This window comes from Ovis aries, chromosome 2 (assembly GCF_016772045.2).
Source record: "Ovis aries strain OAR_USU_Benz2616 breed Rambouillet chromosome 2, ARS-UI_Ramb_v3.0, whole genome shotgun sequence".
Classification (NCBI taxonomy): Eukaryota; Metazoa; Chordata; class Mammalia; order Artiodactyla; family Bovidae; genus Ovis; species Ovis aries.
The window spans coordinates 113,636,859-113,654,946 of record NC_056055.1 but is presented as its reverse complement, the minus strand read 5'-3'; the positions used below and the strand labels follow the sequence as shown (position 1 = coordinate 113,654,946).

Here is an 18,088-nt window from a genome sequence, read left to right as displayed (position 1 = left end):
GAATTTTTCTAACATAACCGAAAATAGAAAGTATACTGAATCCTCCATGTACCTACCACCCAGTTTCAATGATTATCAACATTTTTGCCAGTCGTGTTTCACTAACTCTCTTCCTGTGTTACACCCCATTTTTTTGAGTGTTTTAAAGCAAGTTCTAGCCATGACATTATTTCAGTAGTGAGTGCTTCTATTATTAATTTCTGACAAGAAATTTAGAAATGTGACCACAGTAAAATCACATCTAAAATTTTGTTTTTAATATGATACAATATCCAGTCAGTGTTTAAAATTTCCCAGTTATCCCATTAATGTTCTTTGGATTTGCTTTCTATGATTTGTGAGTCAGACAGTGTCTGCCCTTTGCACTGCATTAAAATCTTAAGCCTTTTGTTTTTTCCTTGCTAAAGAAAGAAACTTATCTTTTTTTTTCCTATAGAATTTTTCATTTCTGTATTTGTTTCGTTTATTCAAACAGTTCTTCCTGTGACATCATAGATACTATAGATCTTAAGGTTTGGATAGGTCCCCTAGAAGCAGTCAGTCGTTGTTCACATGAAATACAGGGCTAGAGGGATAAACTGCATTTAGAAACACCATGTATGGGATGTGGGGCGTACCACAGGACAGAGGGCCAACTTTAAAATAATGAATGGCAAAGATGTTACAGTGTTTGACCTTGATTTGAACAAGTCCAGAATAGAAAGATGTTTACAAGACAAGATAGAAAATTTGATCACTGGTAGCATTTAGATTATTGTTTTAGCTATCATTAGAGTACTGTGGATATATTTTTTAAATGCTGATATTTCACTGATACCTACTGAAGTTTTGAAACAACATGTTGTCAGGAATTTTCTTAGGATAGTCCCTACATGAACAAAATCAATCATACATTGATAATTGGTGAACTAGTTGGTGGGGTTATGAGGTCTGTGTATAGTTTTTTCTAATTTGTATGTAGTTAATTTTTTTTTGTTAAACTTTTTATTTTATATTGAAGTGTAGCTGCTTAACAATGTTATAGTTTCAGGTACATAGCAGAGTGAGTTAGCCATACATATAATGTATCCGTTCTCCCTCAGATTCCCCTCCTATCCAGGCTACCACATAACATTGAGCAGTGTAGGTCCTTTTGGTTACCTGTTTTAGATACAGCAGTGTGTGCATGTTGATCTCAGATTCTCTACACTTTAAGTGTTAGGAAGGCTTGTCACTTGCCACATACTGCATGTTTCATATGGCCTTCTCTCCAGTTAGAGTGCTTGACCCTGAAAGCTCTGTAGCTTACTGTGTTCATGTCTAGTATCACAGGTATATTGAAATTGCGATAAAGCAGTGCAGAAGCTCAGGAATTGATTGTAAAATCCATGGTCTCATCCTGCTGGGACGGATACGTGCAGAGGAGGAAGATTTGGCTGCAGTTCCTTTCTTAGCTTCAGATAATGAAGAAGAAGAAGATGAAAAAGGCAACAGTGGGAGGTGAGAGCTGTTTGCTTATGCCCATACTCTCACTTTCAAAAGCCAATATTTAATTAGAGTGTATCCCATAATGAGAATACATTAGGATTATTGTATTATATAGTCTATATGCATTATATAGACTATATGTATTATATAGACCATATGTATTATATTACTGCTCATAGGACTATTTGGTAAATATTAGTTAAGTTTTCCAAATCTGTAATTTAATTTTTTGGAAAAATTGAATATGGAAACATTGTATTTAGAAAAATTTGTTTAAAAGGAAAAATAAAAATGTTTTAATTTTTCTGCCTGAAATATCACTGTTAATATTTTGGTATATATTCTTATAGTTTTCTTATTTATTTGTCCCTAATTGTGTTTTCCTGTGGAGATAGTATGTGGTGGTATATATTTTCCTTTTGTGTTAAGTATTTTATTGTTAACATGTAAATTGAAAGTTTTTATTATAATAGAATATACATAAGACTTACCATTTTAACCGGTTGTTAAGTGTATTGTTCAGTGTCATTAAATAGTTTATATTATTTGGAAGACATCCATCTTTAGAATATATGTATCCTTTGTCTTCTGTTGTATAATTTTTTTAATTGACTCAGTTTATTTATGATTTATATTTATATTTATTGACTATGCCAAAGCCTTTGACTGTGTAGATCACAGTAAACTGTGGAAAATTCTGAAAGAGATGGGAATACAGGACCACCTGACCTGCCTCTTGAGAAACCTATGTTCAGGTCAGGAAGCAACAGTTAGAACTGGACATGGAACAACAGACTGGTTCCAAATAGGAAAAGGAGTACGTCAAAGCTGTATATATTGTTACCCTGCTTATTTAACTTATATGCAGAGTACATCATGAGAAACTCTGGGTTGGATGAAGCACAAGCTGGAATCAAGATTGCCGGGAGAAATATCAATAAGCTCAGATATGCAGATGGCACCACCTTTATGGCAGAAAGTGAAGAACTAAAAAGCCTGTTGATGAAAGTGAAAGAGGAGAGTGAAAAAGTTGGTTTAAAGCTCAACATTCAGAAAACGAAGATCATGGCATCTGGTCCCATCACTTCATGGCAAATAGATGGGAAACAGTGGAAACAGTGTCAGACTTTATTTTTGGGGGCTCCAAAATCACTGCAGATGGTGATTGCAGCCATGAAATTAAAAGACGCTTTGCTTACTCCTTGGAAGGAAAGTTATGACCAACCTAGATAGCATATTCAAAAGCAGAGACATTACTTTGCCAAAAAAGGTCTGTCTTTCAAGGCTATGGTTTTTCCAGTGGTCATGTATGGATGTGAGAGTTGGACTCTAAAGAAAGCTGAGCGCCGAAGAATTGATGCTTTTGAACTGTGGTGTTGGAGAAGACTGTTGAGAGTCTCTTGGACTGCAAGGAGATCTAACCAGTCCATCCTAAAGGTAATCAGTCCTGGGTGTTCATTGCAAGGACTGATGTTGAGGCTGAAACTCCAATACTTTGGCCACTTGATGCAAAGAACTGACTTACTGGAAAAGACCCTGATGCTGGGAAAGATTGAGGGCACAAGGAGAAGGGGACAACAGAGAATGAGATGGTTGGATGGTATCACTGACTCAATGGACACGGGTTTGGATAGGCTCCAGGAGTTGGTGATGAACAGCGAGGCCTGGCGTGCTGCAGTTCATGGGGTCGCAGAGTCGGACACAACTGAGCGACTGAGCTGAACTGATTTATGATGTACAACAAATTGGAAGGAACAATATCCATTTTTCTTAAGTTTTAACAGTATGGTTAACACTGACATACACAAATTGGAAGTGACAATATCCATTTTTAAGTTCTTTTAACAGTATAGTTAACACCTAACTGATAAACATCACTTGCTGGTTTTGCCGTTATACTTATTTTGTATATTTCTTTCAATTTTATTTTCATTTTATTTTGAGGAATTTGTGGGCTTTGTTGTTCAAACTTTTAACCTGTTGAGGGCATATCAGAAGATAGAATGAGTGAGGTGGCAGGAGCTAGCTGCCTGTGCTTCAGGAGCCCTGGGTTTTGGGGCAGGCCTCTCCTGGTAGAATGGAGGTTGGGAATTCCAGCATAGCTGACCACACAGTGGACAGAGGGTGTATAGGAAGAAAATTGCATTTTGCCTTGGGACATGTGCTTGTATTAGAGCACGTAGGACGTCATATGACTGTATCCATTTTATTATTTATTTTGGGAAAAGATATGACCAAACAGAGGTCTGGATTTAGGGATGTGGCCACAGTGGCAGTCCTGGTGGTGATTTTTAGAGCCATTAACCAGCACTCTCTCCAGTTACATCTGTAGTAGCTATATCAAGGTGATGGGTGGTAATTGCTGTAAAAGCTGGCATGGTCAACTTGGTGCACAAGAAAATTATACAGTGTCTCCTAGTTTCTAGGAAGCACCTTCATGTATCATAACCTTGTCCTAGCTAAGGGGCTTGCATCACTCAACGAAGCTAAGAGCCATGTCGTGCAGGACCTCTCAAGACAAACGGGTCATAGCAAAGATTTCTGACAAAACATGGTTCACTGGAGGAGGGAATGACAAACCCTTCCAGTATTCTTGCTTCGAGAACTGCATGAACAGTATGAAAGGCAAAAAGATAATGACAGCGGAAGATGAGCTCCCCAGGTCAGAAGGTGTCCACTATGTTGCTGGGGAAGAGCAGAAAATAACTCCAGGAAGAATGAAGAGACTGGGCCAAAGCAGAAACGACTTTCAGTTGTGGATGTGTCTGGTGGTGAAAGTAAAGTCCGATGTTATAAAGAACGATATTGCATGGGAACCTGGAATCTTAGGTCCATGAATCACGGTCAGTTAGATGTGGTCAGGCAGGAGATGGCAAGAGTGAGCATCGACATCTTAGGAATCTGTAAAATAAAATGAATGGGAATGGTCAAATTCAATTCAGGTAACCATTATACCTACTAATATTGGCAAGAATCCCTCAGAAATGGAGTAGCCCTCATAGTAAATAAGAGTCTGAAATGCAGTACTTGGGTGCAATTTCCAAATTAATAAAATGATCTTGGTTCATTTCCAAGGCAAAACCATTCAGCATCACAGTAATCCAAGTCTGTGCTCCAACCACTGATGCTGAAATTGACTGGTTCTATGAAGACGTACAACACTTTCTAGAACTAACACCAAATTGGAATGCAAAATTAGGAAGTCAAGAAATACCTGGAGTAACAGGGCAAGTTTGCCCTTGGACTACAAAATGAAGCAGGGCAAAAGCTAACAGTTTTGTCAAGAGAACACACTGGTCATAACAAACATCCTCTTTAACAACACAGGGAAGAATTCTGCAAGTGTTAGTCACTCAGTTGTGTCTGACTCTTTGCAACCCCATGGACTTTAGCTCACCAGGCTCTTCTGCCAATCAAAGTCTCCAGGCAAGAATACTGGAGTGGGTAGCCATTCCCTTCTTCAGGGGATCTTCCCAACCCGGGGATGGAACCCCAGTCTCCTGAATCGCAGGTGGATTCCTCACCATCTGAGCCACCAGGGAAGTCCTACAAAATGAAGCAGGGCAGAGGCTGACAGTTTTGTCAAGAGAACATGCTGGTCATAGCAACACCCTCTTCCAATAACAAGAGACAGCTCTATGTATGGACATCACCCGATGATTGATGCCGAAATCAAATGGATTCTATTCTTTACAGCCAAAGATGGAGAAGCTATATACCGTTAGCAAGATGCAAGAACTGGAGCTGATTGTGCCTCAGATCATGAGTTCCTTATTGCAAAATTCAGGCTTAAACTGAAGAAAAGTAGAGAAAACCACTAGACCATTCAGGTATGACCTGAATCAAATTCCTTATGATTAGACAGTGGAGGTGATGAATAGATTCAAGGGATTAGATCTGGTAGACAAAGTGCCTGAAGATCTGTGGGCAGAGGTTTGTTACATTGTATAGGAGGCAGTGACCAATACCCATCTCGAAGAAAAAAATACTAGAAGGCAAAGTGGTTGTCTGAGAAGGTTTTACAAACAGCTGAGAATAGAAGAGAAGTGAAAGGCAAGCAAGAAATGGAAGTATACCCAACTGAATGCAGAGTGCCAGAGAATAGCAGACATAGATAAGAAAGCCTTCTTAAGTGAACCTTGTAAAGAAATAGAGGAAAACAATAGAATGGGAAAGACTAGAGATCTCTTCAAGAAAATTGAAGAACCAAGGAAACATTTCATACAGGGATGGGCATGGTAAAGGACAGAAAGGGTAAGGACTTAACAGAAGCAGGAGAGATTAAGAAGAGGTGGCAAGAAAGCACAACTATCCAAAAATGATCTTAATGATCCAGATAACCCTGGTGGTGTGGTTACTTACTTGGAGCTGAACATCCTGGAGTGTGAAGTCAAGTGGACCTTAGGAAGCATCACTGTAAACAAAAGTAGTGGAAGTGATTAAATTCCAGCTGAGCTATTTCAAATCCTAAAAAATGATGCTATGAAAGTGCCCATTCAATATACCCACAAATTTGGAGAACTCAGAAGTGGCACCAGGATTGGAAAAGGTCAGTTTTCATTCGAATCCCAAAGAAGGGGAGCACCAAAGAATGTTCAAACTACCATAAAGTTGCATTTCACATGCTGGCAAGGTAATGGTCAAAATCCTTCAAGCTAAGCATCAGCAGTATGTGAAACAAGAACTGGGCTGGGTTTAGAAAAGGCAGAGGACCCAGAGACCAAATTGCCAGCATTCATTGGGTCATAGAGAAAGCAAGGGAATTTCAGACAAATGTTTACTTCTGTTTCATTGACTATGCTGAAGCCTTTGACTGTGTGGATCCACAACAAACTGGAAGATTCTTAAAGAGATGGGGATATCAGACCACCTTGCCTGTCTTCTGAGAAACACGTATGCAGGTCAAGAAGCAGCAGGTAGAACCAGACAGGGAACAGCAGACTGGTTCAGAATTGGAAAAGGAGTGTGACAAGGCTGTATATTGTCACCCTTCTTATTTAACTTATATGCAGAGTACATCAAGCAAAATGCCGGGCTGGATGAATCACAGTTAGAATCAAGATTACTGGGACAAATGTTAGCAACTTCAGCTATGCAGAGGATACCATTCTATGCCAGAAAGCTAAGAGGATCTAAAAAGGCTCTTAATGAAGGTGAAAGAGGAGAGTGAAAAACCTAGCTTTAAACTCAACATTCAAAAAAAAAAGATCATGACATTAATTTCCATCACTTCCTAGCAAATAGGTAGGGAAAAGTGGAAACAGTGACAGATTCTACTTTCTTGGGGCTCCAGAATCACTGCTGATGGTGAGTGAAGTCATGAATATAAAAGATAGAAGCAACAAACATAGACAACATATTAAAGAGCAGATACATTGCTTTGCTGACAAAGGTCCGTCTAGTCAAAGCTATAGTTTTTCCAGTAGTCATGTACAGATGTGCAAGTTGGACCATAAAGAAGGCTGAGTGCATAAGAATTGATGCTTTCCAACTGTGGTGCTGGAAAAGATTCTTGTGAGTCCCTTGGAGTACAAGGAGATTAAACCAGTCAATCCTAAGGGAAATCAACCTTGAATATTTGTTGGAAGGATTGATGCTGAAACTGAAGCTGCAGTAGTTTGACCACCTGATCTGAAGAGCTGACTCATATGAAAAGACCCTGGTGCTGGGAGAGATTGAGGGTAGGATGAAAAGGGGATGATAGAAGATGAGATGGTTGGATGGCATCCCTGACTCAATGGATATGAGTTTGAGTAAGCTCTGGGATGATAAGAAGATGAGATGGTTGGATGGCATCCCTGACTCAATGGATATGAGTTTGAGTAAGCTCTGGGAGATAGTAAAGGACAGGGAAGCCTTTGCAATCTATGGGATTGCAGAGAGTCAGATAGGACTTACCAACTAAACAACAATAACAACTCCTAGAAAGATTTCCACCAGGATAAATAGCTAAAGTTCAGTTCTAGTAAGGAAAGGTAGTATGTTGGTTTGTAGACATTTTGACCCTCTGTACCACTAACTTTTGTGTATACTTCGGATTTTGTTTAGTTATAGCAAAATTTTAAGTGTGTTTGATAGTAACCAGCAAACTGTGTGCTTTAGGTTGTTTCCTCTTTATTTAAAAAATTACTATGTGATTAACCTCTGTTTCTGTTTTATTTTTTTACTTTGATTAGCCTTATTAGAAGGAAGGCAGCAGGTCTGGAATCAGCAGCTACAATAAGAACCAAAGTTTTTGTGTGGGGCCTGAACGACAAGGACCAGCTGGGAGGTCTGAAGGGTTCCAAGGTGTGTGCCTAACACCCCATGCGCTCGCCACCCCACACTGTTTGGACCCACACAGGCCCAGAATTAGCCAGGCCTCTAAAGGTTTTTATAATGATTTCCCCTTTTGTGTGTTTTTTAAAATTTTATTTATTTTTAATTGAAGGGTTTATGATTGCTTTACAATATTGGTTTGATTTCTGCCATACATTATACCTTTTATATATTGTTTTTTAAATGGACTTTTCTTAAGTAATTCTTGATATGAACTCATAGACATTATCATTTTAGGTTCTAAGATGCCTCTGTCCTTGGAAAACATGTCCTTGGTGCATGTTAGGTATAGTTGCATTATTGCTGTTTTATAAACTAGAAGACAAACTTCCGAAAACATTTGACAAGTGTAGAGGTGAAAATTGTAGACTATAATTATATTTTAAAGAGTAGGGACGGCAACGTATGCATTTGAACTTGAGTTGAATTCACCTGTGGCCCTGAACTAAGGCAGCACAGAATAGATTCCTCCAAGGTTTAGTGTCTGAAAACAGTTTCTTTTTGACTGAGCATCTCTGTTACTTGGGTTTCTCAGGTTGTGCTATTGGTAAGGAACCTACCTGCCAACGCAGGTGACCCAAGAGATGCGGGTTCAATCCTTGGGTCGGGAAGATCCCCTAGAGGAAGCCATAGCAGCACAGTCCAGTATTCTTGCCTGAAGAATCCCACAGACAGAGGAGCTTGGCAGCTTCAGTCCATAAGGTCACAGAAAATTGAACATGACTGAAGCAACTTAGCACAGACACTACTTAGTATTTCACGAGACCTTGTTGTAAGATCCCTGTTATTTGCATTGTTGAGACACTGAAACGGAAAGTTAGAACTCATTCATTTTGAGACCGTGGTTCTAGTATGATGAAAATGATCCTATATAATTCAGCAGCCTTGGGTTCCCTTTGTTTTTGAGGCCGCTGTGCTGCGTTTGGAGATGTGTGGTGCCTAGGAGCTCTGGGCACTTCTCCTATTACAGTGAGCTGTCTAGAGGGTCCTGTGTGCACATGGGCATTTGCACACGAAAGGCAGATGGGTGCTTCATAGTTGGGATGAAGAGAGTCCTTCTTCCGTTGACTGATGCTTTATGACATATGGGCATCATAAAAGGCTTTTTCTACAGAGGCTTGAGTAATTTTAAATCACATTCATCTCTAATGGGAAATTTACGCATATATTAATAGTTTCTTAGAGAAGTCAGAATTAACAAGAATGAGAAGGACATGACTTGAAATAAAATATAGGTTACCAAATGTTGGTTTATATCTTTATGTTTTTTTTTTTTCACCTTTTATTATGGAGATGTTCAGATGTACCTACCTGGTAGACAGAATAGAGACTTGGTCGTTTTGTCGCTGTACCAGCTTCAGCAGTTGTGGATGGTCACATTTGTGTCTTTATTTTCTACATAGCCTCACCCCTACTTATGTTAAAGTAAATTCCAGTATATCATTTCATTCTTAAAATGCTTATGCATCTGTAATAGACAAGAGATTCTTTGGAGAGTGTAACCAGGTAAATTCTTTGTACTATTTAATATGATTGCTTATAATTTTAAAAGTGTAAATAAAATTTTCTTTTTTCTTTTGCTTTTTAAAAAAATTTTGTTTTAGATAAAAGTTCCGTCATTCTCTGAGACACTGTCAGCTTTGAATGTAGTACAGGTGGCTGGTGGTTCTAAAAGTTTGTTTGCAGGTATGATTATTCAAATAATATAAAAGTTTTAAATGATGTTGAAGCCTAAACATATAGTTGTTGTGTCACAAAAAGTGAGTCTCTTCCTCACTCCTGTTTCTTACAGTGACAGTGGAAGGAAAAGTATATGCCTGTGGAGAAGCCACGAATGGCCGGCTGGGGCTGGGCATCTCCAGTGGGACGGTGCCCATCCCGCGACAGATCACAGCTCTCAGCAGTTACGTGGTCAAGAAGGTGGCTGTTCACTCAGGTAGAGGCCAGAATTGACACTTGTGCTCAGACAAGCCTGCTGCTCAGGCTCTGTAATTAACTGGGGCTTTAAACAGTTTCCCCTAGAGTGTCCTTGCATTCTGTCAAGTTCTACTCATTATTAGAAGTAAAAATTGGGTAATGTAAAACTTCAGATGGTCTAGAGTTAATTATTTTTGTTACACAAGACTTTTTGGAGATCAGGAATTATTGGTATTCTGCCATGTAGGGCGTACCCCTCCAAAGGAGGGGATTTTTAATTTTGAACTGTGGTCTCAGGTTCATAAAAGATTGCAGTAATCATGTTCTGTGCTTAAATACATGTTATTTTTTGGGAACATGGCCTGTAAGTTTCATCAGATTTCAAGTGTCTGTAAATCTAGCCATGAGAAAGGATCATTTTTTAAAAAGTCTCACTGCTTCAATTCAGGAAACATATAGAGCATTATTTTAAAGCACTGTGCTTGGCTTCTGAGGAATGAAACCAAATTAGATACAAACTGAGTTTGTATTTATACTGAATAGGGTTAGATTTAACCCCATATAACAGAAAATCTGAACAGTAGTGCCTTGAGCAAGGTCATGTTTTACCATTCTCCTCTGGAAAAGTCTGGAGGTGAGGGGGAGGGACAGTGTTGCAGCTACAGTAGCCGTGAGGGGCACTGGGTTACTGTCCATCCCCATTGCAGCTACAGGTGAGCATATAAGCATTTCCTCAAGCCCACTCTGCCCCTTCAAAGAGCTTTTCTGGAAGCCTCACTCGTCAGTCGCATCTTTGTCACTATCCTCTCTGGGTGAGGGAGTGTGGAAAACATTGTTTTTAGCTGAGCACATTGCCTTGGATCATGTGGGCTCTGTTGGTAAGGGGGTCTTGGATCCTAGGAGCTGGTAACAGAGAGGAAACACTCTTCAGTTCTGAGCTGGGATGGATGGAGTGAGAGAATGCGCCATGGTGAGGAAAGAGTGTGAGCTGATTGTTTCGGGAAGAGTGAGCATAATGCCTTTATTGCAATTGATGGTACTTTTGCTTTAGTAATTTCATTGTTGAGATGCATTTCACAAAAGCCTGAATACCATCAACACTTGCTAATTTGTCTAATTGCAAATGAACTTAGTTTTACTTTTTCCATCTGAATTTTGATCTTTTATATATTTAATATAGCAACCCCATTAAATTTAATAATGCTAAAAATAGTATTATTTTGCTGCTTCTTCCTTTCTAGGACTTAAACTTTGTAGAAATTTTCATTTATTTTATATAATTGTCATCCTTAAATGTTGATCCCATTTACTCATTTGACAGATAATCACACATACTGTGTGCCAAGCAAAAGAGGTAGTTATGCTGGGAACTTTTTTTAAACCAACTTTGGCAGCCTCTATCTATGTGAATGTTGCAGGTGGACGGCACGCTACCGCTTTAACTGTCGATGGCAAAGTGTTTTCCTGGGGTGAAGGTGATGATGGCAAACTTGGACACTTCAGTAGAATGTAAGAATATTTTCTTCATTTTTGCTAATGAAAAACTGTTACTAATAATGAATGCTTAATTTTTGTAAAAAAATTGAATAGGATGGGTTATTTATGCAAAAGAAACTTAAAAATACATTAAAAAAAAATCTCTGAATGTGATTTGCCTCACATGTTCTAAGGTTTGATAATTAAGTCAATCTAAAGATACTGTTTTGATTAAATGTGGATCAGTGTAGATGTCCTTTTTTCCCCTTCTTTAAAGAGGCTAGATTGATGATAGGGAATATTATTTAATCTTGCTTTAGGAACTGTGACAAGCCACGGCTGATAGAGGCCCTGAAAACCAAGCGAATCCGGGATATTGCCTGTGGGAGCTCACACAGTGCGGCCCTCACGTCCAGTGGTGAACTGTACACCTGGGGTCTCGGAGAGTACGGCCGCTTGGGACATGGGGATAACACAACACAACTGAAGCCCAAAATGGTGATTATACATATTTTTGTTGCTTACAGAAAGCTTCCCATCTGCTGATTTCCAGAGAAGATAAGCTCCGAGTCTAGGACAGTTCATAAAGATATGTGCAGTATTGGCTTTCATTTTGTGGGGAAAACTTTCCCTTGCTTTCTTGGTGCCTGTGCTTGATTCTGTTTTCAAATTTGTAATTGAGTAGGTGAAAGTCCTTCTTGGTCACAGAGTAATCCAAGTGGCATGTGGAAGTAGAGATGCACAGACCCTGGCTCTGACTGATGAAGGTAAGTCCTGTCTGACTCCACGTTTTGGGGGAGGAATGTTGTGAGATGCTGGCCTGATGTCTGTATTTTTAAACTTAGGCTTGGTATTTTCCTGGGGTGACGGTGACTTTGGAAAATTGGGCCGGGGAGGAAGTGAAGGCTGTAACATCCCCCAGAACATCGAGAGACTTAATGGACAAGGGGTGTGCCAGATCGAATGTGGAGCACAGTTCTCCCTGGCCCTCACCAAGTCGGGTGTAGTTTGGACATGGTACGTAAATGCCTGTCACCCACCAGTGTGTCTGTTCAGGGGCTTGCACGGAGGGGGACACCTTTATTTTCTTGCTCATCCAGGCATCTTTGTCCTTTTATTTATTTTGAGTTGGGATTAGTGACAATATTATAAGAAGAAATATCCAATTATAACTGGGTTGTTTAGAAAAGAACACTGGAGAGATTTTGGCCTAGCTTGTCTTTCTTATTTAGATGAAGTATGTGTAGAGGGTTTTTTCTGCTTTTTTTGCCATGCAAGGAGCCTAGTGATCACACATGTGGAAAACAGATTTCTGACTTCTTAGATCCCTGAAAAAGTTCATGTGTGTTTCCAGTGAAGGATTATTAAATCAGAAAAAGGTGGAATATCCAGCGGACCATGGGTAGACAGTGTGATGGCCTTGGTCTCAGCATCATGACTCAGCGGCAGCTTGGGGAAGAATCACTGCAGAGATCTTTAAGAGCCATTTGAGGTTGCGTGTCATGTTTTCAGTCTCTATATGAAATCTACATCAGTGACTTAAATACCGTTACACACATTAGGGATCTTGCTAGCAGAATTAATGTATTATTTTGAATTAATGGTATACCATTTTATAATTTCTAAGACCTTGGGCATTGTGTGTGTTGTCACTGAGCTGGCTCTAGGGCTGTGGCAGTGAGTATTTTGCTGTGGGGTATTGCCAGACCATAATCATGTATTAAAATGCTCACTGTTGATTCCTTGCAGGGGGAAGGGGGACTATTTCAGACTGGGCCATGGCTCAGATGTGCACGTGCGGAAACCACAGGTAGTGGAAGGGCTGAGAGGGAAGAAGATTGTGCATGTGGCTGTTGGAGCCCTGCACTGCTTGGCGGTCACTGATGCAGGACAGGTAAGGGAGCTCATGACAAGATCTTATGTTGATAGTGTAACTTGTGACAAAATGAAGTGAGTCTTGGTACTTGGAAAACCAGAAGGGTGGGCTATGTCTACTGTGTTCCTGTGTACATTTGCCTAACTGTCAGCATGAGTGAGGGCATCCAGGAAAGACTGCTGACTAATGCAGGTTATAAAGTAGTGAGCTTTCCCACTGTAATGTCTGATAGGGAAATGTATGTATTTCATTTCAGAACTGACGTTATCCTTGATAAGAGTTTGTTCCTCCACCATAAGAGGCTATCCTGTGATAGGCTTATAGATAATATAATTTGAAATTCATTTATGACAGCAAATCAGCATATTGTACTTCAATCAGAATGAAATAAAAAGGAATTATACTTCCTAATTCTGGAAAGCAGAAAATTCCTTGAAAAGTGAACATATTTTTTTTGGATCATTTTCTCTTTGCAAAATTAAGGAAAAAATGTTACAATATTTAGTTGGAGAGGAGAACTTCCTGCTTCTAAGAATAGTATGTAGATGAATTCATTGGATTGATATTAAGTAAATGAAAGTGAAAGTTTCTCAGTCATGTCCGACTCTTTGCGACCGCATGGACTATACAGTCCATGGAATTCTCCAGGCCAGAATACTGGAGTGGGTAGCCTTTTCCTTCTCCAGGGGATCTTCCCAACCCAGGGATTGAACCCAGGTCTCCTGCATTGCAGGCAGATTCTTTACCAGCTGAGTCACAAGGGAAGCCCAAGAATACTTAGTGGGTAGCCTATCCCTTCTCCAGCGGGTCCCTTCCTGACCTAGGGTCTCCTGCATTGCAGGCAGATTCTTTACCAGCTGAGCTATCTGGGAAGCACCCGGCAAGAATTTTGAAGTGAACTTAAAGAATGTGTTCTGAAATGTTGAAAAATTATTTTTATCCCCTTAACAGGTATACGCTTGGGGTGACAATGACCATGGCCAACAGGGCAATGGCACAACCACAGTCAATAGGAAGCCCACGCTTGTGCAAGGCTTAGAAGGCCAGAAGATCACACGAGTAGCTTGCGGGTCTTCTCACAGCGTGGCATGGACAACCGTTGATGTGGCAACACCCTCTGTTCACGAGCCTGTCCTCTTCCAGACTGCAAGAGACCCTTTAGGTGCTTCCTATTTAGGTAACCAAGATCCATGTTTTATACGAGATCCTTCTGCATAGATAGAATGTCATAGGTGGAATGTTTAATACTGCTACCAGATTAAAGTTTGTAGCACCGAGTTACCTACGTTCTGAACCATAGCCCCAGACTCGTCATGGTGCTCTGTGCTATGATTTATGCTGGAATGAAAACTGGAGGAAGTACAGTGCTGGTTCTTGTGATCAGGACAGCTCTGGCAATGCTGTGCATGTGTGCAGACAGAGGGACTTTAAAGTTTAGGCATTTGGGGTTTTCAACAGCTCTATTCAGAGCTGAATGCATATATGTATTCAGAAGTGAATACATGTATGAATGTAATATAATCTACATATTAAAACAATCCAACACGTGTAGACTAATTTTTATCAGCTTTGCTATATGTGCACCTGTGAGAGCATCATCACAGTCGACATCATGAACAAATGTGTATACTACCCTTGAGTAGACCCATCCCGGCTTTCCACAACCGCTGACTTCATTTCTGTCACTGTAGATCAGTTTGCCATTTCAGAGTTTTATATTAATGGAATCATATAGTATGTACTTTTTTCTTAACCTAAATTTTTTCACTCACCATAATTATTTTGAAATTCATCCACATTGCATATATCAGTATTTCATTCTTTTTTAATTGTTGGCTAGCGTTTTATTTATGGGTATGCTGCAGTTGATACATCAGTTTGCCTGTTGATGGACTTTTTTGTTGCTTCTTAACTTTGACTATACGGATAAACTTGCTCTGAACATTTGTGTATAGTCTTTATATGGACACATACACTTATGTTTATCTAGGCTAAGTATTTAGGAGAGGAATGATTGGTTGGTATGGTAGATACAAGTTTATCTTCTTAAGAACTGCAAATTCCTTTGCAAAGTGGTTATTCTGTAGCTCCAGCATCTCCATATTTTTGTTTGTATTTGATGTAGTCAGTTTTTAATTTTATCCATTGTTATAGATGTATAGTGCTACATCACTGTAATTTTACTTTGCATTTTGCTAATGACTAATGATGTTGAGTGTCTTACTGTGTTTTAAGTGTCTATTCATATCTTTTGCCTGGATGTAAACCTAAGTTGTTTGTTTCCTTATTGTTGAGTTTTGAACAGTCCTAATGTATTCTGTATACAAGTGTTTCATCAGATATTTAGTTTGCACAGTGTGACTTGTCTATTCATTCTCTCTTAGGTAAATCTTAAAGAGCAAAAGATTTTAATTTTGATGAAGTCTGGTTTATCCATTTTTATCTTTTATGAATCATAGTTCAGTGTTGTATTTAAATAACCTTTAACTCAAGATCATAAGATTCTTTTCCCATGTTTTTTTGTAAAAGTTCTGTAGTTTTGGGTGTATGCTTGATATTCAGTTAAAGTTCATACATGGTGTGAGGTATGAATTGAAATTTATTTTTGGCATTTGGATATCCAGTTGTTTCAGTTGCATTGGTCAAAAACACAGTATCCTTTCTGTATTGGAAGAATTTGTACTTGTGCCAAAAAATCAGCTGTATGTGTGGGTCTATTTCTGGATTCTCAGATGTGTTTTGTTGATTTGTTTTTGTATTTTGATGCAAATACCACATTGTCTTGATTACTGTAGCTTTATAAAAGACTGAATTCAGGCTTTGGTAATTCTTTAGCTTTGTTCTTTTCAAATATGTTTTGGGTATTCTAGACCCTTTGCATTTCCATGTAACTTTTAGAATCAGCTTGTGAGTTTTTATAAAATAACCTACTTGGAATTTTGATTACATTGACTATAGATCAATTTGGGGTTTGCTTCACAGTATTGAATGTTCCCACTCACAAGTATACTATTTCCCTCCATTTGTTTATGTCTTTAATATTTCTCAGCAATATTTTATAGTTGCAGTATACAGGTCTTGCATATCTTTTGTCATATTTATCCCTAAATACTTCATATTGTTCATTCTGTTAAAAATGGTATTTTAAAGAATTTCTTTTGTTCCTTGGTCTTTTCTAGAAATATTCAAGTTGCTCCTTATTAGTGTGTAGAAATACATTTGTTTTTTAGGACATTTGGATTACTTCCAGTTTGGGGCTGTTACAAGTAAAATCTGCTATGTTAGTATTCGCATTCAGGTTTTTGAGTTAGTCTTCCATACCTTGAATACACCCCACTTGATTTTGCTGCTTTTCATTTCTTTGATTTTCTCTCATCTGTTTTCAGTTACATTGGTTTCTGTTCTCACCTTTATGCATGCTTTATGTTTATTTTCTATTCTTTTCTACTTTCTGGAGATGAGAGCTTAGATTATTGATTTGAGACTGTCTTGTCTAGTGTAAACTTTTAGTACTATAAACTTCTGTCTCAGCACTGATTTAGCCACATCTCTCAAATTTTCATATGTTTTATTTTCTTTTTCATTCAGTTCTATATATAAATATATGTGTAATTGAGGACATAAGTAATTTTATTTTTGTATAACCTTAAACTTGCCAAACTGCTTCATTGTTTTAATAGCATTTATCTTCTGTTTGATACCAGCTGCATTCATATTGAAAATTAGTGACAGCTACTTAGTGATTCCAGCTTGATGTTATAACCATACAACCAGATGTTTTGAATACAAGCCAATCTGTATGTTGGTAAACTTAAGAACTCTTAGTGTCTCTTCTTTTGCAGAAACTCTCTTTCTCTCCTGCTGTACTTTGTTTGATCAAGAAGACTAAAGTCAAATGGCCAGAACTTCTCCTATAAATAATGTTTCACATACCAAATTAGTTTTCTCAGTGTATAACAAATTCTAATTTGATGGTTTTTTTTCTTACTACTTCACTTCAGTGACCTATAAATTTGTTTAAATAACAAGTACCATTTCTGTGGGTTTTTTTTTCACAATGAAAAATTAAATGATGTGTTGAATATACTGCTAAAAATACTTCACCTGTCAAATATGGTCTGTGTTGAAACTCTATGGAATTTCTCCAGTTAACTTCCAAATCTTGTCACAATCTCTGTTTTAAAAAAAATACCATTTTTGAAGTAATTTGAATCAATTCTGTTCAGTTGCTCAGTCGTGTCTGACTCTGCGACCCCATGAACTGCAGCACATGAGGCCTCCTACTCCCAGAGCTTACCCAAACCCATGTCCATTGAGTCGGTGATGCCATCCAACCATCTCCTCCTCTGTCGTCCCCTTCTCCTCCTGCCCTCAGTCTTTCCCAGCATCAGGGTCTTTTCAAATGAGTCAGCTCTTCACATCAGATGGCCTAAGTATTGGAGCTTCAGTCTCAACATCACCCCTTCCAATAAACACCCAGGACTGATCTCCCTGAGGATGGACTGGTTGGATCTCCTTGCAGTCCAAGGGACTCTTAAGAGTCTTCTTCAACACTGCAGTTCAAAAGTATCAATTCTTCAGTGCTCAGCTTTCTTTAGAGTCCAACTCTCACATCCATACAGGACCACTAGAAAAACCATAGCCTTGACTAGATGGAACTTGTTGGCAAAGTAATGTCTCTGCTTTTTAATATCCTATCTGGGTTGGTCATAACTTTCCTTCCAAGGAGTAAGCATCTTTTAATTTCATGGCTGCAGTCACCATCTACAGTGATTTTGGAGCCCCCCCCCCAAATAAAGTCTGACACTGTTTCCACTGTTCCCCATCTATTTGCCATGAAGTGATGGGACCAGATGCCATGATCTTCGTTTTCTGAATGTTGAGCTTTAGCCAACTTTTTCACTCTCCTCTTTCACTTTCATCAAGAGGCTCTTTAGTTCCTCTTCACTTTCTGGCATAAGGGTAGTGTCGTCTGCATATCTGAGGTTATTGATATTTCTCCTGGCAATCTTGATTCCAGCTTGGGCTTCATCC

The 18,088-nt window shown here is 38.9% G+C and overlaps 1 protein-coding gene across 8 annotated transcripts in view; it reads left to right on the top strand.

Moving 5' to 3' along the window:
• Window positions 1–18,088, top strand: part of HERC2 (HECT and RLD domain containing E3 ubiquitin protein ligase 2) — a 243,534-nt gene that overhangs the window by 159,112 nt on the left and 66,334 nt on the right. For all 8 annotated transcript variants that reach the window (XM_004004470.5, XM_012129843.4, XM_060409588.1 and 5 more), the window contains 10 exons: window positions 1,304–1,479; window positions 7,644–7,755; window positions 9,390–9,471; window positions 9,578–9,721; window positions 11,121–11,211; window positions 11,499–11,676; window positions 11,864–11,945; window positions 12,024–12,195; window positions 12,928–13,072; window positions 14,006–14,231. In XM_004004470.5, coding sequence (XP_004004519.1) covers window positions 1,304–1,479; window positions 7,644–7,755; window positions 9,390–9,471; window positions 9,578–9,721; window positions 11,121–11,211; window positions 11,499–11,676; window positions 11,864–11,945; window positions 12,024–12,195; window positions 12,928–13,072; window positions 14,006–14,231 — 1,408 coding nt within the window. The remainder of the gene's footprint in view (window positions 1–1,303; window positions 1,480–7,643; window positions 7,756–9,389; window positions 9,472–9,577; window positions 9,722–11,120; window positions 11,212–11,498; window positions 11,677–11,863; window positions 11,946–12,023; window positions 12,196–12,927; window positions 13,073–14,005; window positions 14,232–18,088) is intronic.